The 25,356-nt window shown below is 39.2% G+C and overlaps 1 protein-coding gene across 1 annotated transcript; it reads left to right on the top strand.

Moving 5' to 3' along the window:
- Positions 1-400: 400 nt before the first annotated feature.
- Positions 401-13,040, top strand: C3H6orf58 (chromosome 3 C6orf58 homolog). Its single transcript, XM_053939479.1, has 6 exons — positions 401-722; positions 4,769-4,855; positions 8,319-8,503; positions 9,568-9,701; positions 10,174-10,412; positions 12,913-13,040. The coding sequence occupies exons 1-6, from the start codon at positions 401-403 to the stop codon at positions 13,038-13,040; spliced, it is 1,095 nt and encodes a 364-aa protein (XP_053795454.1).
- Positions 13,041-25,356: the final 12,316 nt, after the last annotated feature.

Below are 25,356 nucleotides of genomic sequence, written 5' to 3'. Positions count from 1 at the left end.
CTCTGCCATTGGCTGTCCCTTCTTTACCCAAAGGAATTGGGCTGGGGAAGGGAAGCTGACAGCTAGTAAGGAACACACACACACAGAACATTTTACAGTGCAACTGTACAATCAATATTGTAGCACCTCAACCATTTGGAAGTGTGTACATATGTCACGGACATTGGACGTTTTCTGATTAGATTGATTCCTCTTAAACATCTGTTGGTGCTCCCTAGATCCCACAGAGAGGACAGAGCATTACTCACAGTTGCTAGTCTGCCAGCTCCACGTCAGGATCATGGCTAGGAAAGGGAAGGGAGACAAAGACTTCTGTGTCTGAGTCAGCCTTTTGGTCCAGCCCTCACCTTTATCGATAAAAGCCCTGCAGCCACAATCACCTGGGTCACAAGCCTTCACCATGTGGCTCCACTTTGGCATACATGCTCTTCTTGTAGTGACTCTTACCCTGAGTCCTGTGACTGCTGCAGCGCAGAGTGAAAACGATGTCACTGGAGAAGATGTCTATCCCCCTCTGTGGCACCTGGCCCCTGAAAACCTGCTGGATTTCCCAGTAAAGGACAACAAAATTGTCATCAGTGCTTGGAACTATCAAGATCGACTGGGAGTGTATAAGAGCTTGCTAAGTGCTTCGGCCAAATATTTTGATGCCTTTGGATCCCAAAACAGTGGCAATATTCTCTGGGGATTACCAGTGCAGCATGGGTGGCAATTTCGTACAGGTATGAATTATTTCCTTAAGGTGCTGGCTTAGCAAAGTGTTTACCAGACCTGCTTAGAGGCTTCCTTTCCAAAGTTTCTGCCTCACAAGCACAGTATAGCCTCAGACAGTGTAAACTTTGACAGAGCTGCCAATTTGAAAAAGAAATGCTGAGTGAACACCCTTACCTTGCTGAGAAATAGCTATTAAAATTCCTTATAGGAAGAAGTTAGAATCCAGATTTGTGGTATAGATGGGCAATATTTCAGCTAACTAAAAATCTTTAGAAAGGCATTCCCAGTTGCTTCAGTTTATGTAGACAGATTTCAGGGCATGCATTCTACAATGATGCTCTTAAATTGTTAACTAAAAGGCTTTTATTTTTGTTGATGTTCTAGAGCTTCTAGAGGTGGTTTGAGTTTAATTTGTAGGACATATATTTAAAAGTCTACGTCTCCCTCTAAGAACTTATTTCCATTTATTCTTCGTGATCAGTTTAGAAGCCTCCTTATTTTCTAAATATGTTTTTTACAAAAAATCAAAGTTTTTTCTGTTGGGTTTTTTTTTTGTTTGGTTGTTTGTGGGGTTTTTTTTAGTTATTTTGTTTTGTTTTGTTTTAAATTATGTCCAGATTCTAAGGATTTATCCCCTAAAAGCTGGTTATTGTCTAGGGCAGTCATTCTGGTTTGCTTGTTGTCCCTGCCAGGGGAGCAGACACAGAAACACGTGTGAAAGGTTCCTTAAGGCTAAGGCTGCAATATCTTATCAGGGGTAAACAAATGCATCTGTCTGCCTATTGTTTTCTTTATTGGATGCAACCTGTAGTTGCATGTGGCAGTGGTTTGGGTGACACTATAGGTTTGAGAGAAGACAGAGGTCCTGCACCTGGTGGTGGAGGAAGGCTGCCAGCATTTAGTCACATCTAATGGAAAATTTACTCCTAAGTCAAAATGAGAAAAACAAGTTAGTAAGCAAAATCCAAGCAGGAAACTAGCTGGCAAACAGATAGCAACAAAAAGAATTTGGTTGGAGTTTAGGCAAGCTTTTTCCTCTTTCCCTTCTTTATGTATGCAAAAAAGAAGAACAGATAAAACGGATGGCTGGTACAGCAGGAGAATTGACCCAATGTGCAGCAGAGGCAAGGATGACTGGATGCAGCAGCTACAGTTGAGTGGTGACCTACTGGAAAGGAGGAGTTGTGGAGTACACACATCCTCCACAAAGTGAGGATGTGCCTTGTTGCAGTGACAACTTCCAAGTAGAGACAAGGGACATAGTTTGTGAGGGGAAGATTTGCCCCTGGTTGCATAGACAGGTAAAGATGTCCTGTCACCTGCTAAGGAGTCATAGGACTGACAGACAAAGGAGATATATTTTTAAATTTACATGACCAGAAGGTTAAGAAAATAGTAAAAGGAGAAATATCACATAGCTGGAAGTAGTTTTACAGTTAAAAAAAGTGAGTATTTGAAGGACAAATGGATAAGGGACAAAGAATAACATAGTTCTGGTGCACGCCATAGTGAGGTTAGCAAGGGCTAAACCTAATCCAGATAGGTGGTGGGATAGATTAGCGAGGAATGACTGAAGCATTTGTATATCAACATAACAAGCTTGGGCAAACAAAAGCAGGATTTGAATTCATGGTGCAAGACAACAGAACTTTGAAAATATTACAAAATTTGTTGAATTAACTGTTCTGTCTGGTCCTGAAAGTTATGTTTCTGGGAGAATATTTTTATGGATATGTAAAAATATGGTTCTGTATAAACCATGAAGAACAAGCGAAGCTGTTACTTAACAAGAGTGGTACAAAGATTTGTGATAATCCACTCAGGGACATAAAATGAAATCAGTAATTTGCCTAAATTTACATCAGAGACAAGGATCTTGAGACAGCATAGCTGCTAGGAATGAGATTATGGAAGCAGAAATTGTCACTTGGGAGGTGAAGCTAGACTGAGAATCCTACCTACAGAAACTGAGGAAACAGGATAGGCTCTATGCCCACTTCACATACAGAAGTACAAATCCAGGATCAAGAACTTTAAGAAAGATTCACATGTTATTGTATGTCTGAAGAGCAGGAAAGGTTGTGCCTGTACTTAAGAAGAAAAAAGGAGATAAGAACACATATATTTATTTGTCTTATATCAGCAGTAAACAAGACATTAGAATAAGTATAGAGGAAAGACTATTTAATGACATGCAGCCAGATAGAAAAAAGGATAAAGCACAGGTTATGTGAATCAAAGGTAAATTGTGTCAGGCTAATCTGATATCTTTCGTCATACAAATGTTAGGTTTTTTTTTTTCAAAGTTCAGAAATGCATTTACTCCCTTTATAAAAGCAAAGCTTAGAATAAGAGTTTTTAAATTGTACTTTACAAGATATGGGAACTGCAAATCTGGTAAATGAACACCTGAAAGAGAATTTAGTGATAATTGTTGCTAAAAGAAGTCTAGGCTAAGTGGAGGATGTGCTAGGAATTCTACATCAGCAAGTTGAGAATAACTACATTTAGCACTTTCAGTAACAACATTTCCACAAAAACAAGTGGAGAAATCTTGCTGATGAGGTTGCACATAGTTATCAATAGCACAGCTGGAAGGCACTGTCAATACAGACTAGCTTGGGTAGACCTGAAGACTGAAATAACAACTGTGTTAAGCACAGGGAATAGGAGGAAGCAGAGACAACAAAAATGGTGTGGAGACCTGTAAGTGCAGTTAATGCTTCCAGCTCCAATTTCTACATATCTTATAATTATACTGATACTGACTGGGAAATCTTCATTTTCCTGAAACATCAAGGCTAACAATATTTGGTAAACCTCATGTACAATTCTTTTGCAACATTTTGTCTTTTTCTTCTTAGCCTTTATCCTTCCCATTTATCCTCTTTGCACACCAGTGATCTATTGCTGCCTGTTTTTTGACAGTCTGTCGAAGTAAAATCTTGAAAAATTGAATCTTTCTTTAAATATTAAAAAATATAATCTTAATTTTTTAAAAAATGGGTTGAACTGCAACCCTCATTATTGCAAGTTCATGTTCTCAGTGCTTGGCTACTGAAGGATACAGGTTTGAGTAGCTAGCATGCCCCAAAGCACAAGCTCTACCCAGTCAGCTAGGGAGAATAATTAGGATAATTTGTATGCACATTGTTCATGATCATCTCTTCTTCTTGAGTGGAAGTATCAGAAAATTTGGTTTGCTAATGAGGTTTAGTTCTAATCTGACAGAAATGACACTGCCATTATTCAGCTGACTCATCAGAGAGCAAGTGCTCTGCAGGTCAGAGTTTGGGAGCTTCTGGAATAGCTCAAGTCATTGCACAAGGCCATGGTAATTGCATGTCATGCACTTAAAGCAGGCTTCCTGACACTCTGCATGACAACACTTCATGTACACATATGGTATTCTTTTAGGACTTAGGCTATTTCTTCATGCTGCGTGCTTAAAGTAAAATATTCTGTCATGAATAATTGTGAAATGTCTTGCATGTTTTCTACAGCACAGATGCTTGCAAACTTTGCTAATTAGTTACAACAATGTTTGCATGCTTAGCTTCACAGTAAGGCCACGTTTGTCTGCATGATTAAGCTGGAAGTGATTCTGTATCACACAACCCAATTAGGTGAGACAATTACTAGTACATTTAGTTTCTGCTATTTTGCTTCTTAAGCAGCTCTCCTGAACTAGCAGCCCTACATCTGTTAGAAATGATGCTTCAGCTATGCATGTGTTCATGTCTGTATGTGACTGTATTTTTATATCTCACTAAAAACACTGTGATGTCCTGATTTGAAACAGTTCAATAAATTCACAGAATACATTTACAGTGAGGGATAGCTCAAAATGTAAAACATAATCAAATTATTATGCACTGAGAAACTCAACTACTCTAGGACATTAGTTTATGAAGCAAAGCAACAGTAATTGTTTTGCTTCTCTAACCAAAAGTCTGCATACTTTATTCCTTTATTTTTTTTTTCATCTCAGTGGGATTTCTTGTGTGAGAAGTTTGAGAAGTATTTGTTGTATTATTTCATTTGATTCATTCAGGTAGGTTAGCAGATCCTTCTGGTGTGACTTCCTGTGGCTATGAAAATGGAGAGCTCCTGTGCCAATCTGTAAGAAGCTGGTGGTCCTGTAAGTATATGCTGTCACACTGTTCTTCTCCAAAATAAACTAGTGTCCTAGAGGGCCATCTGAAAATATTTCTTCCCCTTAGACTTCTCTATTACATTATCATTTCAGTGCTATGTAATTCTCCCTCACAAACTTGCAGCAAGACCTAAGTGTGAGTAGGTAAATGAAAGTTAATTGATTTTGAATACTTACTTGAGGAAGAAGAAAAAAAAAACCCAAGTTTGCAGCCTTAAAAATATTTCTACTGCAAATATTCATGTGAAAATGTGTGGGAAACACTATGATAGGTATAGATGTTTGTAGATATTTGTAGATATTTGTAGTTTACAATTAGTCCAGAGCAGATTTCTTCAGTTTAGATGCTTGTACTTCAAACTAAAATTTTGTGAGAAAATGTCAAACAGGAATCTTTGTGGTTCTTATACCATCCTTGGTTCTTTCTCCCATAGCATATTTTCCCTCCATCACTTCTGTCCCTTGCTCCCTCAGCTTCCTGGATGTCCTGTTGTAAGTTCCCCTTTTCCACAGACCTGTCAGTAGGTTTGAGCAAGCAGCTCTCTCTCTTCCCTGTCAGAGGAATGTTTTTCATTCAGTGGCCATTTGGATTAAGCTTCTGGCTGTGAATCAGCAGTTAAATGTATATATCTTCAAGTGAACAAAGACATAAGCATAGATAAAAATTAAAATGTAAATCTAGGGTAAAACTGACTGTGATACTCACTTCAGCTTTGGTTTTCCCTCTCTGTGTTTAGATAGCACTAGTGCTCTGTGGGATGGTGTCCCACACAGTGTCAAGTAACAAGAGTCACTGCATAGCCCTTTGCAAGCAGAGGACCTCCCTGGAATAGAATCTACCACTTTTACTTTCTCAGTGTTTGAATTCCTGCTCTTCATTTACTTCTAAATATTGCATGTTTGCTTGATATCCATTTTGTTGCCTTCAGAAAATATATAAACTCAGCTTTGATTTACCCTATTGAAGCAAGAACATGCAAAGAGTCTTTGAGACTGAATGGAAACATCTCTTAGTGTTCTAAGGATATGAATGCTTTCAGCTGACCTTCAGAGGAGCCCTCTCTTGCACAAGTAGTCACATGAAACCAGGAATGAGTTTAAACCAGAAACTCACATTTAATATACTTCATATGTATGGGTTACTACCTGCTTAAGAACATCAGTCTCTTTGCCTAGAATAATATTCAGTGTACCCTGTCCTGCATTGTTTTATGCCTTCTAAGTCACCCAAGCAGGTGCAAATATATAATATAGGCAAGAACACTTAAAATAATATAAAAATTTTGTGATGTGAGATCAAGGTTTCAATACTTCTCATGAAAGCAGTGAACAAGAAGCAAGAGCCAGTTCAGCAATGAGTCTCAGTGAAACACTGTCTTCTCATCACTTGAGAGTTTTCCTTTGCTCTTCTGACTGGCCATACATTTCCTCCTGAATTTCCAACCAGGTTCATGTTTAGGAGGTGTGTCACATGAGACAAGGGGTTTCTCTTTATATATAACCCTTTATTTTTGTTCAATCAGCGCTCCCAGGGAAGCTGAAACCCTTGTTCCTGACCAGCCTGTCAGTGCCCCATTATGGGGATCCCACCAAACAGTCCACTCTATCGGAGCATGGTTTGACCAACCTGTTTAGGGTCACACATCAACCATGTTCCCACTTGGAGTTGGTCGATATTTCCAGTTTTGTAAAGTATGTTATCTGCTTCTGGCCACTCCTCCCTTAGCGCCTTTGAAGGACTCACACTAAACAGTGTACTGAATAAGTTTATTAACAAACACACTGATAGTCAAACACTGTGACAGGTTAAGGTTCAGAGATTGCTGTTGATAGTAACAGATTGCAAAAATGAATTTGAAGCAATATATTGACCAATTCTAATCACCAATTAAAGCTAGCTAGAGATAATAATTTAGCTTGCACAGAATGAGATTCTTGCCCAATAGGCATCCCTTTGGGGGAAGAAGACAAGTTCAGCCTGTTGACTGATCCCAGAAGTTATGATGGAGTCTTCTCTGACCTCCCTCCCCACTTTAGCCAGATTTATATTGCTTCCTTTGAGGGAAGAACAAAGGTTAAGTTACAGTTGGTGACATTTCATGTTGATGTGGTGCTTGAGTCATTAGTATATGTAGAGTGTAAAAAGCAAGATGTATTTTGAAGCTAATGAAGCAAAAGCCAGCTTCTGCTTACTGTCTGGTTCATTCCTTGGGCTTAGTTCCTGCTAGCTGCACGTTTTCAGTGGAGCATAACCACAAGATCACTGTGTTGCTCCATCCTTTGTTTCATATCTGCACTGATTTCGACAGACCATGACCACAGCTGCTCCATCCTGCTCCATCCTTTGTTTATCATCTCATGCTTAGAGCAAAACACTCAGTTCCTTCAGTATTCCTGCTCCTAAGGTGTGCAGACCCAGTTCCTGCTGAACTACAGCCAACACACACACTCCTTCTTCGTGAACTTTGTTTTGTGATCTTCTCCCCTAAGGTGGAGCAATGGCTTCTCATTAGGAGAACATGGATAAATGGTAGGTGTTCAGGTTTGGATGACTTTGGTCCTCACTGCTGGGATTTTGTACAAAATATCAGTGCAGTCCATGGCCCTGAGACCAAGTATGAGCAAATGTCTTCCTTTGAATAGCTCAGAGGTGCTCACCCAAGAGGGAGAACAACAGATTCCCAGGCTTTTCTTAATTCAAGACTATTAAACTTCATTTCTGCAAAGGGAACACAATTAAGAGGAGAACTTCAGATTCTCCTTTCAAGAGAGGGATATCAAATAGCCCTGTGGGCTCTCTCACTGGGGACAAGATTTGACACCAGTGAGAACTGAGCTTGAGTTTCCTACATTCTGGGTCTGACTGCTCCAACATATGGATGAGACCAAAGAAAGCCATCATCATAAAATAAATCTAAACAGATAAACTGAGGTAATATCCAAGCAATTTTCAGTGAGTGAAATATTTTTTAGATGCAAAATTATTATTTTCCAGTAAAATATCACATTTTCCTTTCTCATAGGTCTAGGGTACATAGAAGAGGGATTTTTAATAGCAACAATACTTGTGGGAATACCCCTTAGTCTTTCTATACTTAGTTTGCAATTAATATTTGAGAGACTTTTCTTGTCCTGTCCATGACAGCCTACAAAGGTCTAACTTTTTTCCATTAGCTTTTTTCCTTTCCTGCAAAGTAAAACACAGTGGAAGCTCATACAAGGCTCCTAAAGGACAATGAATGCATAAATGAACACTACAAATCATATCTAAATCAATACAAGTGTCATCTTTATTACATTTCAATACATATATTCCATTGCTGAACACAGTTGTATTTGTGGCAATTTGAAACAGTTGCATTTGGTGTGGGAGAGAGTTCATTGTCTTATGTGGGAATTTTTCATTTGCTTGTGATTAACACCTGCTGCCTTTTAATTGTTGTTACAGGTATGAATTACTATCTGTCCATTATACCCTTTCTGGGGGCAGTGGAGGCTGGTCTCTTTGGGCAGCTGCCATATGAGATAGAAATATTGCCACCAGAGGAGCAAAAAGATGATTTCTGTTACAGCGTTAAAGACTGCTGGTCTCGCATGCCCAAGCTCATGGATGACTGGAAGGCCTTCTTTGAAGTAAATATTTTCTTAAAATATTTTTAGAAATTATACCAAAATATTAGCTTTAAAAACTATTATTACTGTAATTTTTAAGATTCAGAGAGCTTAGTTTGCTTTCAAGAGCAGCTTCATATAAAAACAACAAGCAGGAAAAAATGGAAAGCATAACACACATATCTGAGTTAGAGATACGTAGGACAGGATTTTTAAAAGTTATGGAAATTTTTTCTTCCTTTGAGAAAGTTCAGTATTTTGGCCTCTGTTCCAAGACACTGTTTTGCATTCAATTTTATTTGAATTCTTCCAATACTGCTTATGTTAGCAATGCAAAAGAAGCCTGTGAGATGGAACAGTACCCTTAAGAAGTGGCCTTTGGTTGGTTTTTTAGGATTCATTCATTTCTTTAAACATCTAAAAACTTGAAAATGCTGAAACATCATTCAGAAGTATACCCATTTATGCAAGTAGATATTTTCTTGCCTCCTCACTCAGCTGTTCTCTAATCCCAAAAATAACAATATTTCTTACTTCATAGATTTAATAGATATTTTTTATAGCTAGACTACTGCAGTCAACATTTTTTATTGGTAGTCAAATGCAGGAATGTTAAACTGTAAGTCCCCCTTGTGCCTGAAAGTATATGTTATAAGAGTAAGACTGGATTTGTCTTCATAAGACAATTTTTCCCATGCATCATGTTTCAGAAGCTATTGTAAAATATCTACTCCTCAAATAACCATAATGATAGCAAGGATAATTTTCTTATTTTTCTGAAAATCTTCAGAAAGTTGTGGTCAAAAGAGTATAGACAAGTTTTCAAGCAGTCCCCTATTTCAGTACTGAATCTTCCATTGCACTCAGATACAAAAGTCCACTGTATTTTTGTAACTAAATACCAAAATTATGTGGATAAAACCCTTGCAATGTTGAAGTCGAAGAACAGCAACTACCACTAACTATTCAAACGCAATTTCCTTTAGCTTATTATTTTGTGAGGTATGTGCTTATATTAAAAAAATAATAATTGGGTTTAAACCACCCCTCTCATTCTCTGCCCTTTTTGCTCCCTGTTGCTGCAGTATCTGTTATCTACAGAACACAAAGCTGTGAGTTCTGCCAGCCTCTCCTCCTTCAAACTGGATGATGCCCTTGGCCTCATGTGGAAGGCACACACCTCCTCCATTGCTTACGCACTCCCCAAATTCCAGGACAGGTAAGGGGAATAGAGCGGTGTCCATGGAGGATCTTTCCACCTCCACGCCTCTTTGGAAGGATGGTATCCTAACAAAGTCTGCATGAGGCTTTGTACCTTAGGCATCTACTCTTTAGGCTCTGCTCTTCCTCCCTCTCTCACAGAGTGTGGGATGACCAGTGAGAGATGGCTGCCCAAACTGTGATGACCAGTCAGGCTCTGGGCTTACAACGAGATGCTGGTTCCCCTCTGGGAGCCAAGGCCTGATTCAGGAGCTGTGCTTAATCTGGGCAGAGGCAGGCTTGCCAAGAGAAATTAGCACTTAAAGTGACTTTAGTGACTTAAAGCACTTAAGGGAGGCTTCAAGTCACTGCGGCACTGAGGCCACTCAGGATTTTATACTGAACAAAAACCTTTGGGATAAATTATCAACTAGTGTGTTCTACAGAAGAGTTCAGTTATCTGCCACATTTTTTATTTTCTTCTCTTTCAGCTTAAAATATCTCTCTGATCCAGAAGCAAATTTTGGTGAAGACTGGGCTAATGCTGTAGATTTCATTGCCGCCACACACTTCAGTACAGACTTACAGACCACAAACCACTTCCAGGTCTTCCTGCCCCAGAAGATGCTTGTTGAAGGGGATGTTCCCCCATCCATTAGTGACTTCAGTCCAGAGCAAAATAAGGTCCTGGTGTCACTGAGAGTTCTTCACAAAGTAAATAAATTAACAGGTATGAACCTGACCTAGATATGTATGTCATATCTATATAACAACAGATGTCTGTTGTGCATAATATTTTATATCTTGTTCTCTCTACATACCTTTCTCCATATGAATATAGTGAATGTTTGATATAAAGTATTATAAACACATCTTAAAGAGTGACAGTAAAATAATTAAAAATACAACCATAAGCAAACAACACACCATTTGTGGGTGGGATATGCTGGTGGGATAACACTGACAATATGAGAGATTTCAGTGAGGAAAAAAAAACCCAAAACAAAAAAACAAAAACAAAAACAAAAACAAACCAAAAAAAAAAAAAAAAAAAAAAAAAAAGAAACCCAAAAAAACCCCAAAAAATAACAAAACAAAAAAAAAACAAAAAAAAAAAAAAAAAAAAAACCAAAAAAAACACCAAACAAACAAACAAAAAAAAAAAAAACCAAAAAAAAACCCCAAAACCAACATTTTGGGAGCAGATGATCTTAGTCTTTCTTTTCCCAGTTTTCATAGGAACTTTAAAGACAGAGACTTTTTTTTGTTTCACTAGTTGACTCTGAAACTATTAAAACTGTAAATGAAATTATTATACCAGTTGAACAAAACCAACCAACCAAGCAAACAAAAAGTAAATTATCATGAGCAACAGTTTTTGTGTCCACAAGTGTTCTGGTTTCAGTTTTTGGTTTTCTCTTGGTCTTTGATTTAACAGAGATCTGTCCCAGCAAAACTATCCGTAGTCAATGCTGACTTCATCGTATTCAGCAAAATAAGTCGTGCATCACCATCCAGTGGTGCATCTCAAAATTACACTCTCCTGAGGATTCAGTTCTTTCCTAGATACTTCTGGGTTGGCTATTTTTGTTTGACCTTTATGAAGCAAAGTTATTTTTAATCTTTAAATTAAAATAGAATGTAAAAAATACACTGAAAAATTAGCATGGCATGTATGATCCTCTTCTATCTGTACATTTCACTGAAAATTCTCTCACCAGTTGTATTTAGAGCTGAAAAAGATGTGAAATAAAGCTATTCAGTGCTACCAAAGAGCATCCTCCCATCACAGAGTGCTTCTCTCACTTTTTTCACATTGCATTATTTTTTGGAATCTGAATAAGGGTCTAAACAGATCTATTGCCTGCTTGGCAGCCTATGACACAGTTCAGGGTTTCTTGACATACCTCCAGGATGGGAGAGGAGCACAGCAAGGAAAAGCATGACCAGAAGGACAGGAAGGAGGGATGAGAGCACCAAGGTAGCACATCAGGTGAGGACAGCACTGCAGGGAGAGAGGGAAGGATGTATGGATGTTGAACACTGTAAATTGAAGGAAAGAGAGAGATAAGTTTCATGCAGATGCAGCCATAATGAATTCCATAGCTGAAATCCCTTGCTTTACAGGGGAGAGGTTTCCCTGACTTTGCTCTAAGGAATGAGCTTTGAATTCAGCTGAGAATTAAATGCCAGCTAATTCAGCCTGGTAACTGATTTGCAGATCAGAAAAAGAAGCTTTAAAATAAATTTGACTTCATCTAAATCCACAGCCTCAGTGGGGTCTTGAAAGACCCTACCCTAATGTTACAAAACACAGGTGACAAAATATACTGGTTTTGTAGATGCTTTTAAATACATCCTGTGAGAGACAGGGTTCTCTACTGGTACTGCAAACTTCAACAGCAGATAGAAGGTCTTACTACCTCCTAGGATGGTCCAACCCATAGTGAGACTTGATTTCTTGATTCAGACTTTGATTACTCTTTTTTTTCGTATTAGTTGCCTTGATAGTCCAGCAGGAGCTGTATTGAGAGTGTTGTGCTGCTCCTAAAGCTTCCCTACTCAAGGACTGTCAGATCAACTTTTTACCCAAAGGCAGAACAGGAAGAGAATAAAGTCTTCTTAGTTTTCCACTAGACTTTTTTAGACTCCGATTTCCCCTCTATCGACTCTAAAGATGAGCACTGAGTGGGATGAGGAGTAAGCAATGACTATCCTGCAAACCAGTGCTAATGCTAGGCTGGGTTGGCCAAGCCGCATGTCCTAGGGAGCGACTGCTTAGCACCTGGACAAAAGTATTAGGATCATTTGCTTTTTTAGCTTGAGGTCTTAGCTGGCAGAAAGTGAACACTCTTTGTTTTAGAATGAAAACTAAGACAGGCCTGATTATAACTCCCAGGCTACTGCTCCATAAACCACAGAGCTGTGTGCCAGAGCAGACAAAGACCTTCCCATAAGTTTTCAATCATTTCGACCTGCAGCACTGGTGACAAGGGAACAAGCCCCATTGTCTGTCAATACAAAGGATCCTGAGCTGAATGAATGGTCTGCGTCTCCCCGCACATTTGTAGGCAATTATCACCCCATCAGCAAGCTCCAGCTTTGTCTACATCTCTCTGTCCCTAGGAGAGTGTCGAGTGCTCGTTGCCAGACACGCACTTGGTCCCTGGTACGCTGTGAGCTGCATGCGCTCCATGCTAATTTGACAATGTCATGTGTTTCTTTCCAAGGAGGATTGCTGCTGAAGCTCTGGCAGAAGGCTATGTCTACCGAAGCAGGAAGAAAAAAGGGCCGAGAACTGATTGAAAGCTTGACTTCGAGCCAGAAGCTTGAACTACTTGACCTAGTAGGAATTTAGAATTATTTGGAAGGACATTATTTGAAAGTTCCCAGCTCCTTGAGAAAGAGCGGTTCCAAGGTGGATTGATTTAATCTTTTTGCAGATGTGTCTGGTAATCTGGCTTTGGTAATTTCTTACAGCAGGATTTCCTGAGTAGACATGTGTGTCTCTCTCTTATATGGAATCAATATTTTTAACCTTAATTTTCCTAATTATCTCATTTTTTAAACTCAATTTCTTATAAATGAAAAGCCTCATAGGAAAGTCTTACTTTACTAGTTTTTGTGGCTTTATAAATTATGTATTGGAGACAAAATTAAAAGCAGGCAAAATATATTCTGTTTCAGACCAGTTTTTTTCCCTTGTAGGCAGGTATTCCCCTAGATATGTAATTACTTGATGGTCTAACAGATGATCATGAGAAACGTTTTTTCGAAGTTCTGATCCAAATGCAATGCCTTGACTGTTTCCCACTGTTATAGGTAAAAACTGACTCAGCCAAATTAAAAGAAAAAAAACCCAATAAATTTTATATAAGGGTCAAAATCTATCTGAGCCAGCCACAAAGAAAAGGACAGAGCCGAGCCCGGGATCGGCGCTGGGTGAGACACAGGTTCAACGACTGTATCAGAGGGTCTCCTATGCTTCACACCACCAGTACTGCGCGAGCAGTTTTTATGCAGTTTATTTTGCTCGAGGCCGGGATGTTGGTGATCAGCCTTTTCTTTCTATTCAAAGTCCCACATATTCATAAAGTCTCTTTTCTATGCCTCGGGTTGAACAATCCGAGGTCCAGGAAGCGATGTACATTGATGATGGAGTTACGGGAACCCGGCATTGAGATGTATCTTTTGGTGGTTCCAGTGATCTTAATCTCGGGTAGTTGTCAGGAGGATCGTCGCTTGGGGGTTCCTAGATCATCTCAAGAAACGACCCATCTCCGAGCTTGCTACATGTATTAACTTGTAAATGAAGCCTTATCGGCAATGCTTTCGACATACGGGAGACAGCCTTCCTCCTCTTTCTGCTCTGGCTCGCTTGCTTTGAGTTTATATTTTTTGTCATAAAAAAACTCCTATCTATATATTACTTTATAGGCACGAATTATGCTTATTACACATAACACCACCAAAGCTGTTTTTTTGCAGAGCAGCCACAATCAAACTGGAAACTTCCAGGCTTTTCAGATTAGGTACTTGAGTACAGATAGATTCCCTTGCTATGCTGTTTTGCAACAAGTACATGCCTCACGTGGTAGAGCAGAGCTAGTCCAGAGCAGTCCCGAAGAAAATTAACTCTGTATCAGCCTTTACATGACAACAGAGATTTCTTGTATTTGATTCATTTCATTTACTTCAAGAAAACTTTGATCTATATATGAATTTATGTGATTATGTACCCTGTATAACCACAGGTTGCTTTTCCATTCCCCCATATCTAATCCACTTGTTGCAGTGTGCCATACGTTGGATTTGGTTACTGAGGAAGAGCTGTATTTGCAATGTTATATATATTTGCAAAGTGTTGTTCCTAGTCTTTGGGGTGATAACACATATTTGGAATCAGTTATAACTTGAAAACAGAGGTTATGGGGAGGTGAGTCAGCGGCCCTGCATGCAGACAGGGCTTGAAGTTTCTTGGGAAAGAAGGAAATGAATAAAAAATGTCTTTGCCTACAGCACTGGGCTTGGATCTAGATGATCTTTAGGGTCCCTTCCAATCCAAACCCTTCTGCAATTCTATGAAAATAAATAATTTATTTCCATTCCATTTTCCCGGTTTGATTTGTCCTTTCTTCCCAAATTTGCATGATATTTACACTGTAAATTAAGAAATAATTATCATCACATTGAGCAGTTAAACACCATTCTGTCCTTTAATGTCCCAGGACAAAGGTGTTAATTATTCATTGTCATGTAATGGATATACTCTTAATGTACCATCATTAGCTAACAATTTTCAAAGGAAATACATTAATGAGGTGTAAGAAAATGTGGGAGTTTTTACCTTAATTACCTGGTTCATAGATCACAGTAATTAGATTCGAGCAGACTTTAGATATAATCCAAAAGTAATCACCACAGCTGCCAGCTGCTAAAATATTAAGTTAGTTGTGCTCCAGAAAAGTTAGAATTTTTTTTGACCTTTTCTGTGGTTAACTTAGATTTAACTTAAGATATGCTTTGAGAAAACAAAAAGAGCCATTAGTACAAACTTTTAAATTGCACACTGCTGCACTTGAGGGAGTATTTATAAAACACATTTTTAAAAAGCAAATTAGTCCTTACCTGAATTTATGAAACATTAGGAAATAGTTCAGAATTTTGAAAAAGAGTGATCTTTTTTAATACAGCATCAAGCATTTATGTTTTTCATACACTTTGTCCTAATCCAACAAGACAACCAGTCAGATAAAGACTTTAGAAATTGGCCAGTGATTGTTCTTTGGAAGCTGAGGAATGTATAAAAGTTTAGGCAAAAAGAGAGAAAGGCATCAGGAGAAAGCTTTAGAAATGTGGTAGGATGGCTTTGGAGAGGAATGGGAGAGCAATATTATCAAGGAGACTGCTTGATAATAAGAGCTAACAAAAGCTAAGCAGCACTCCCAGTGAGAAGGACTCACAAAGCATAAGGGTTTTTCCGGCTCAGCATTAGTCTGGGGTTTGCTGCTCTGCTCTCATGCCTTTTACTCATGTGGTCTCTCTACTGAGGAATGCCTGGCATTAAGCAGGGCTACTTCCTATTTGACAGAGGTGGTGTTTAAAAAAAGCAAAGCCACAACTGGCTTCAGAAAAACAAGGGGTTAAACTTCTGAATGCACTTGCAAATAGCAAGCCTAAGGGGATTGGAACAAATGACATTTGGGGGTCAAGAAGGGAAATTTAGAAATTAAATATGGTAAAGGAAGAACTTGGGAAAATAAAAACACAGCAGAAAAGAACCTGTCCATCCTTAAAACTTGGGCAATAGTGCTGAATACGTGCAGTCCCTTCTCCACAGCTCATTTTAGGCAGGTCAGCTCCTTATTTCTGAGCACTGTGCAGTTTTCAGTGCCTTTGCTACAAGAGTGATCACATTTCTGAGGAATGGTCAGAGGTGAGGTTCTTGTCCACATAATAGCAACTGGGCATACAGCTGCTGTGCCTTACTAAATACTATCCCAAACTTACATCACAGAAATATGTAAGGGCTGACCTCTCCACCTATTCTTCCACAAGGGGAATAGCAACCTTGTCCTTCTCTAGGAAAGGTACCTGTGTCTTCGCAGAACAGCAGACAGATGTCAGCAGGCAATTTAGCTTTCTTAGGCATCAAGACATGGAGCTTACAGGGCAAACACCCAGGGTAGTCATTAGCAAAGATGCCAAAAAACTCTTTTTTTCTTTCAAGTAGGAATTGGACTTCTAGGTTTTCCCTCCCCTGTGATCCTAATCTGTGGAGAATTGGGCGTTCCTTTCCAGCCTACGCTCTCTAATGAATAGTAAAGCACTTTTTTTTTTCTGGTGGGAAAAAGCACACCTGGCAAGTGTGGAGAGAAGAGCATTCTTGCCCAAGGCAGCCTCTAATATGGCAGATAGGAGGTTTTGCAGGGAAGCAGAAGATGTAGATTTGGACTTTGACAGATAGACACAAAACTAACCTAATATAAGTATTTTAAATGTTGTGCACAACATTAAAAACCCTCTGCATTTCTCAAACCCAAATTGTTCAGTTATTTTCTCTGACCAAGGCATTTTATCTGCCCCTCTCAGCAGGGTGTTGGAGGCTGTGGACTTTCAGTTCCTGCTACCAGAGGCAGTGAGATTCCAGATGATGGAGACCTATTATAACACTTCAGTCACCCTAACCTCAGTAACCTCAGGAGGAGCACGTTGCCTCTCTGGTTTTGATATAATTTAAAAATATGAATATGCTTGTAGATTTGAGTCTAAGCTCATTTTGGATTTAATTATCTTTTTTACAATGAGACATAATGGCCATGAGGTGTTTGGAGAACAATGTGCATGGCACAAACTGCCACAGGCAGAGGCTGTCAAGGATCCCTAGGAGGATGTAGGGGAGCCTGGGGCTGCAGACCTGCCTAACTGCACCAGATGGAAAGGGCTGCTTGGTTGGGAAGCATTGACAGTGGCTCAAAATTGGTTTTAGAGGATGAGGAATGGAGGCAGAATCATGTAAAGATTTGTTAGAAGACATTTATACCTACTCAAAACATGGCTAGAAAAAACACAATAATTTAAAAATGTTTTTTAACTGATGAATGCCTAATCAAACTCTCCAGGACAGAAAGAGCAATAAAATAAAATCCTTAATATCTCTCACTTCCTTCTGCAACCTGTTTGTAGCTGTGGGAAAATTTGCATGAACTGTTTGTGTGTGTTTGCAGCAAAGGACTGCAGCAGGTATGGTGGACAGATAGTGGCAGTATAAACTAAGCTTCTGGACTAGTAGTCATTTCAGAAAGAAAGGCTCTTTCTATCTCTCCTTTTGTGTGACATTAGGTCCCAAAATACTAACAGATGTGATCACTGAACCTAAGAGAGCAAACAACTGAAATAAGAGGGAAAAGGAAAATAGTCTTTCTGCTGACAAAGTAGCTGCAGTGTGGGGCAATCCTGAGCCCTGCTCAGATCCTTCCTCTGCACCCTGAGGACCAGAGGAATTACAGAAGGGTGGTATATTTGCAAGAAAGGAAGATCATAAGATCTGAGGCTGCCCTGGGAAGAGGTACTGCTTTCTGAGGCTGGCCTGAGTCTCTTTTTGCCAGCACTGCTGCATCTAGAGCCTCAGGGACAATGTCACAGAGACATGGGGATAAGGCACATGGATGTACAGGCATTTCTTAGATCCTGGTGGAATCATCTCCTTGACACACCATGCAACTGTTTCCACATGCAGCCAAATGTTAACAAATATAAGGGATTTAAAGTTACATGAGAAAATTAAAATGGTCAGACTGAGCTATCCATCCTGGTACCTCTGCTCTGCACAGAGCTGGCAGCAGGAGACTGGGGTTAAGAGCAGCAAATGCAGGGCAAAGGCAGGGTAATCTCTCCTTATACTCAGCCTGCCAGCAGCTGGCAGTCTGCACTTACATCAAGCTCACATGGTTTATCAGTCCCAGAGAAAAGAGTTGTGAAAGGTTATCTTAGAAAATACAAAAACCTAAGAAAAGATACAGAGTAAGTTTATCAAAGAGATTTATTATTGCGAAGCACAAGAATACTCCCAGTGCACAGATACATTAAGAGAACAAGGGAGGAAAATTAAAAAAGAAACAAACAGCAAAACCTGCCATTAATACATGAAGTAGAAGCAAGAGAACATTCTCTTCAGAGACTATCAGTTTTAACATGGTGTCAGGAAGTTGAAAATTTACATGGTAAAGGTGCATCAAAGTCTAAAAATGTAAGGAAAACACCTGGACAGTCTTAGAAGGGGTAGGAAAGATATCATATGTGTTAAGTGAATAAACAGTGGCTTCATATTGGGAGCATTGTGGTAGATAACTGCTCCTGCGACATGTGTCATTTAAAGAAAAGAGTTTTGGAGTTTAAAGAAGAATGCAGGGAGAAGATTCTTCTTATCTTCCCAGGCACAAAGGCTGGATATATACAAAAATGTGCATGTTGATCATCCAAACAGAAAATTCTGTCTCACTAAGGGCTTATGCACACATGGAGTGCTGTGGAAACAGCTGCTTCTGATCAGGTCCTCAGTGAGAACTCACTGGAAATACTTCTTAGCATTAAAAGAGATAAGCCTTTAAGCTAACAAGTCTGTGCAAAAGCTTATGCCAATCTTTTGCAAAGCAAATATCTTATTATTTAAATACACTTGTATTCTCTTCAGGCATAGCAATTGTGGTTTGTGTTCAGCTAAATATGGCTTTCCCTTCCTGAATGAAGTCTTCTTAGCATTAATGTCTGAGAGTGATAACCATGTCCCTCAAGGATTGCCATGACATTATAGCTTTGTCAAACACGTATCAGCAAACAGTATGAAATCACTGTGGTCATCTGTATGCTGTAAGGGAGCCACAATACTTATTAAGTCTTTAATATTGAACACAAACCTTTTATTAGGATATTACTTCATGCCTCCTTCTTCCCCTCTGCTTTCCCCAGCAAGACTGGATGTCCTTTCTTCACAGCAAAAGAGAGCACCATGTACTCTCTTCCATCCAGAACTGAGTGCAAATGGCATTGTCCCACTGTGTCATGTAAACTGAACAGCCAGGATAGTTCCCATTTCTGTCATAGGACATGATGTTGGCTCACATGCCTGAAGAAAAGATATGTGGGAAACATCTCTGCTGCTTATATATTTATAGAGTTCATTAAACTTCCACCTTTACTCAGAAGAATGAAACTCATTCAACTCAGTGAGGCTGAATATACAAGACAGAATTGCATCACATGACAAGGGTGACAGAACCAGGCTCCTTATATGAGAAGATCTATACAAAGAAGAGAAATTGTTTATTTGGAAGCATTTTAAAGGGAAGAATTTCCAGAAAGGGCTGATAAGCCTTTGGTTTTCTTTCACTAGATCCCAAATGCCAATGTAGAACATCCGGAAGAATCTTAGGTTTGTTGGGAAAGTTACTGCACCCAGTTTGTTCACACACATCCTAACACTTATAGCAACTAGAGGACACCTTGTTTTTTCTAGGCTATCTCAGCCTCTCCTTGCATGTCAGAGTCTCCATGTCCTCAAGCCCATCCGCATGGGCTTTTGTAGGACTCACTGCAATATGTCTGCACCTTTCTTGCACCAGGGAGCCCAGAACTGACACAGTAGTCCAGATGTGGCCTCACCAGTGCTGAGCAGAGAGAAGAATGACCTCCCTCTACCTGCTGGCACATCCTGCCACTGCAGCCCAGAAGGCTGCTGTCTTTCCTCTCCTCCTTTCTTCTATAGAAACCTGGTACTTTACTGAAGGAAATCATGGTAGTAACATATCATACCTTTCAGAAATCCAGCAGATGACAACATCACATTCAGTAGTAAAGTAAAAAAAAGAGAAAAAAATCAGTAGAATACAAAAAAACCCTCATTTTATTCAAATACCAGGCTGCTGAAACAAATGGGACTGTTTTGAGCTGCCAAAAGACACATACAGATTTTTTTAAAATGCTTGATTTGTATTTAAAATACCCACAAGTGATGTGACAGCCACTTTTGTACACACCTGCAAGCCGTATTAACCAGATATGCAAAACATTGTATGCTACATATGCATGGAATCAAAGTACTCTAAGCAATATTCTTAATACTTAAATTGTAACTGATTTTAACGAGGATGAACATTTATCTTGAATAAATTAATGTGAGACAATATTAAGAAATCCTAAATTAATTTGCATTAGTGAAAATGAATCATTCATTAGAATTTTAATAGACAAGTCTGAAGACACTTTACTGTCTGCTTGAAAAGACTTTTGCTTTAAAGTATACTAAGGCATTTTTGGAGATTTTGCTTTTTAACTCTTCCATAGAACCAGAAATAGGGTATGTCCAGGCTTTCTAAACAAATTCCCTTTCTCCACCCTGCTGATTTCTGGATATGCCACTCTGATCAAGCTGCTGTTGACTGGAAATCCCTGGCACACCAAATATGTGTTTAGATATCAGTTCTTGATATTTTTCCCTGAAAGTCAAATTACTGCCAGAGGGTTATGCACCTATCCTAGGTGGATAGGGATGGTATGGACACAAATTCTTCAGCTCCGGCTTCTGTCTACCATTCGTGGCTGCATTTTCAGCAAATTGCTGAATATAATAGCTTTAGTGTGATTCTGGATATTAGCAGTACAAAGGGTTATAAAGATGGCAATGCTACATAATTTAGGCAGTCCTAGGCCTTGTGAGAGGAGTAGCTTTGCTTTCCAGGGCAAATTACATGTTGTGCAATGGTACTATTTGTGCTTTGTTCATCATGTGAAAAACTGACAGAATCTGGTCATTTCCAGTTTGAGCCTAAACCTGAAGCATGTAAGATTGGCTAAAGAAATTAATGTCCACCTTAATAATCCTTTATTACCCTTTCCTTCTCAAAAAAAAAAAAAACAAAAAACCCAAAAATCAAAACCCTAAGGAAGCAACCATGCAGCTGTGTCAGTAAGGGATGTTCCTTTTGCATATGCCCTACAGAAGTTCAGGAAATAACTGGAATTTCAGGTGCAGTAAGAATGAAGGATTGGACTTGGCATCGTTCTCTGAATTCACTAATAAATACGCGCAGAAGAGCTTTGTCCCTTCAAAGGGTCATGAGACATTAGCTGGTTTGACTTCTTATTTAGGACAAGTAAGCAGTTTAGTTTCGCAGGGGATTATTATAGCTAAATTACAGCCTTGTATGCTCTCCATGAGTCAAGAAGGACACTTTCATGAGCAGCTTTTTCTTACAGTTGTGGTCAATCTTGATGTGTGAAGGACACAGCTTCCTACTTGTTTCCAGCTAATTTCAGAATTATTTTCCTTCAGATGTCTCTGAAAACAAACAAAACATAATGACAGGGTGAAACAGGAAATTTTGTATTTGGATTTAAAAATTGCACAGGGAGTACAGGTGAATGAGCTCTTGAGACAAATTAATGGCTATGAGTTAGGGCTTGTCTGTACCATGAAATGGTTTGTCAGTACAATTACACAGCAATCCAAAGACTACAACAAAAATAAAGCTAATATATGACTCCAACACAGCTATGCCAGCAACTTTGCTTAAGTATGTGAAATTCTTACCAGTAAATTTTTCTTTTACTGGTATAGCTTGTGCAGTTTAGGGAAATATTTAACCTTCACCGAGCAAAAGAGCTCATTTAGTCAGTATAAACTGTGACTCCATCAAAACGTTTTTCTAGTGTATCTCCAGTGTGATTACAACCATGGTGTCCCCTGTGTCATATTCCGGTCTGGCAGACATAGTAGAAGAGGCTTGGGGAGAGGCTTTCCAAAGGATGTGCCCTGTGACTGATGCAACAGAGCTACAGGCCTGGAGAGAAGTTAATTCATAATTTAATTCATATTAAATGGCAATATGCCAGTGTGCCAGATTTCACCAGTGGGCTGTATTCATAGCTGTGCCAACTATAAAAACGTGTTTGAATATACCCTGTGGGGGAATGGTAGGGCTTGTTTGAGAAGGAAGAACATCTAGAACATCTAGATAATCATGGCAGTCTTCCCTGCCCTAAGGATCTCTGAACCTTCAGCTGCTTTGAGACAGGTCCTTTGAAGTCCTGCCTGAGTCAAACCTAAGATTTGCAGCTCTTAGAGCAACACACTCCTTATTTTCCCTCTCTTGACTCTTTCTTCTCTCTGTAATCACCATTGATTGCAACTTGGAAAAAAGCTTCACTTCTCATATTAGAGAAAAGTGAAAACAGCAGGCAGCTGAAAAATTATCTAGCCATGAAAATTAGCAAGGTAGATGATGCCCACAAATCTGCATTGAAAGTTACTTAGGAAGGGGATTTCAAAACTGCTGAGAACACACAACTACAGCCATAGATTTGGGTTCTTCACTCCAGTATACCCAAGGCTACAAAATCTGCTTCAACCCTTCATGCAGAGGCTTTTCTATGACAGAAACAGCTCGCTCAGAGGGTCAGTGGTATGATAGCTACAGAGAAATGTCCTAAGAAAACATTAAAAAAGAATTAATCAAGATGTACTGGGGTCAGAAAGGGTGATTTTCATTTGTAGCACTGTCTTTAGTTTTCAAATATGAATCTCAGCACAACCAAGGTAAAAAATAAAGAAAAAATTGCACCTTAATCGGTTTCATACAATTAGTTTTAAAAAATTGGTACAAATTGAAAATAAAGAAAACTATTTTGTCCAAACAAACCACCTCAGCTGTTGAGTTCATGGGAACAGGAAAACACAGCTGTGTAGCTTTTTCATTCCTTACTGCATTTCCCACTCTTTTCTACTTTTCCTTTTTTTGTGTCCTATTTAATAAGCACAGAAGCTTAGTCAGCTGAGACCTTTCTTTTTCTGGCACTTGTGTGCAGTTCAAGTCCAGAAAGCAACCTCCTGAAACAGCCTGACAGCAGTACTCATTTTCAGCTCTCCAGGTGTCTGGACCACATTGTTTCTGTCCTTTTCCAGCCATGCAGCTATCAACACTGGAGACAGACTCTGCCTTTTACTGGTTTTGCTGCTGAAATTTTTGTGGTTGTTACTGTTCCTGTTCCTGCATGCCTCCATCTCATTTTTGGTGTCAGGGACATAGAACAAGACATTACAGCAGCACCAGAGTTATTCCAATTCAATGGTTGCAATGGACCTTCTATCTTCCCATTTTCTCACACCAGAAAAGCCACTGTTGATATTTGTAATATGGTCCAAAAGGCTGTCAAGCTGAGGGCTTTCCTCCTTAAAAAAGAAGAAACAACTCATGGCTGAGTTGTAAAAGGAGAGAAACTTGTCATGCTGAAAAGAAAGCCACACATTTTAAATGGTTCCAGGGTGGTGTGGGTTTTTTTTTTTCTTATTTTCTCTTGAATATTTAATGAAAGGTTAAAATATGTTAATGATGGTTGTTGCTATAGCAAGCTCAGGCATCTGTAGTGAAGTCTCTTGCTTAATTGCTTGTTGTTCTGGAGTGATGAGGTCATGTTAACATCATTGACCCTCTGGGCACATTTATTCTATCAAAATTAACATAGCAATGACCTGAGGCAAGTCTCTGTTCTTTATTTCTCCCTCCTGCTTAGGATGGAGGGAGACTTAGGGACTGACTTTTTACTAGTATCACCCTGGCATGCTTCAGCCCTGATCATGGAAAGATTTTGAGAGGGACGCTGGTGAAATTCTGCAAATAATATATACTGGTTATTTTATCGACATATTTTTTAAGACTTTTGCTTGTATTAGGGATTAATTGCATATGCCCACGTCAAATCCTTATTTCCCAAAATGCTCACAAGTGCAAGTGTGGAATCTTGATAGGAACTTAATGTGCTAGAAAAAAGGCATAGCACAGATTTCTGATGGCTGGGGTAGACCAGCAGGCTGGAGGAGCCACATGCTCCTTGGCTAGCTAATGATTTCAGAGGGTGGATATATCTGTCAGCCATTAAGGACAAAAATTTTTGGGATTGCTTTATAAACCAAAGATTATCCAAAGAGAGTGGTCTCCCTCAAGGCAGCAAAGGTCCTTTTCTTTCATGTTTTGCTAGTAATCTTAAAGAAGACAACAAATAAACTGAAACTTTGCTTCCATTAACAGGGAATTTAAAGGGCAGGTGGATAAAGACTTTGAAGAACTGATGCCACAACAGCAAGTTCTATGAACAGATGCCGATCCTTTAGGCTGGTGTTGCCTCTTGAAAGTATGCCTTCCCCTTAATGCCTATGGTCAGAAAGGATATGTTAGTCAGAAGAGAGCTTAATTCTCTCTTTCTCAACTTCTTTACATGATAGAACCTCAATAGCATGTGGACTGAGGAAGAAATGTGTTATTTGAAACGTCCTACTTCGTTTCATTCTTAGTCTTTTCTGTAACTTTGGAGTCTCTGTCTGTGAGCAGGGGGAGACATGGCCACACACTGCCCTGGATGTCATGTTTCTGAGGGTTTTGAGCATTGCAGAAAAAAACCCAGCCTACTTCATATTCACTATGTTGCTTAACTTAAACACAGTATGAATGTTGCACATAATTTAAAAATAAATACAAAGTACATTTGGAAGTTAAATACTTCATATTAAATCTCTGAAACACAATATTTCAAATTTTTCCTGTGTTTTCAAGGGTTTATCATCACAAAAGAAACAATTCAGCCAAACCAAGTGAAATTCATAGAAGGTTCAGCTATGAGTGAAAAGAACTGCGACCACAGTCTCACTCATATCAAGGAAAATTCTCATCTGTGTTTAGCTGGAAATGACACCTAGAGATTTTTAGAAATAAAGGCCCTCTTCACTGGCACTTAAAGTCACTGCAGACTGCCAGAGCAGAACATTGCAGATTTAATGAAAGCTATTAAAGCATCAAAACAGTCATGCACAGGAAGGCATCCACTTCTAGAAACAGGGAAAGGGCTGCATTCAGAGCACTATAATTTTGGAGCAAATTGACACAAACCAGAAAAAAGGCCTTCTATCCCCAGAACAATGATAGTACTCCTTTAATAAAGGTGACATGGCTAAGAGGTCACAGGTGGCAACTCAGAGGAGCCTTTTCTGCCTTACTCACAGGACATTTGCAGCAGCAGTGGAAGTTCCCAGAGGAAAACCTCTCTTATTTTGGGAAGTGAAGGTTACCAGCCAGTCTGAAAAATCACTCTACCTTCACTTGTTTGCATCCACAAGTGATCTCAGC

This window comes from Vidua chalybeata, chromosome 3 (assembly GCF_026979565.1).
Source record: "Vidua chalybeata isolate OUT-0048 chromosome 3, bVidCha1 merged haplotype, whole genome shotgun sequence".
Classification (NCBI taxonomy): Eukaryota; Metazoa; Chordata; class Aves; order Passeriformes; family Viduidae; genus Vidua; species Vidua chalybeata.
Note: the sequence above shows the minus strand (reverse complement) of the source record. Positions and strands in the feature narration are given on the sequence as shown.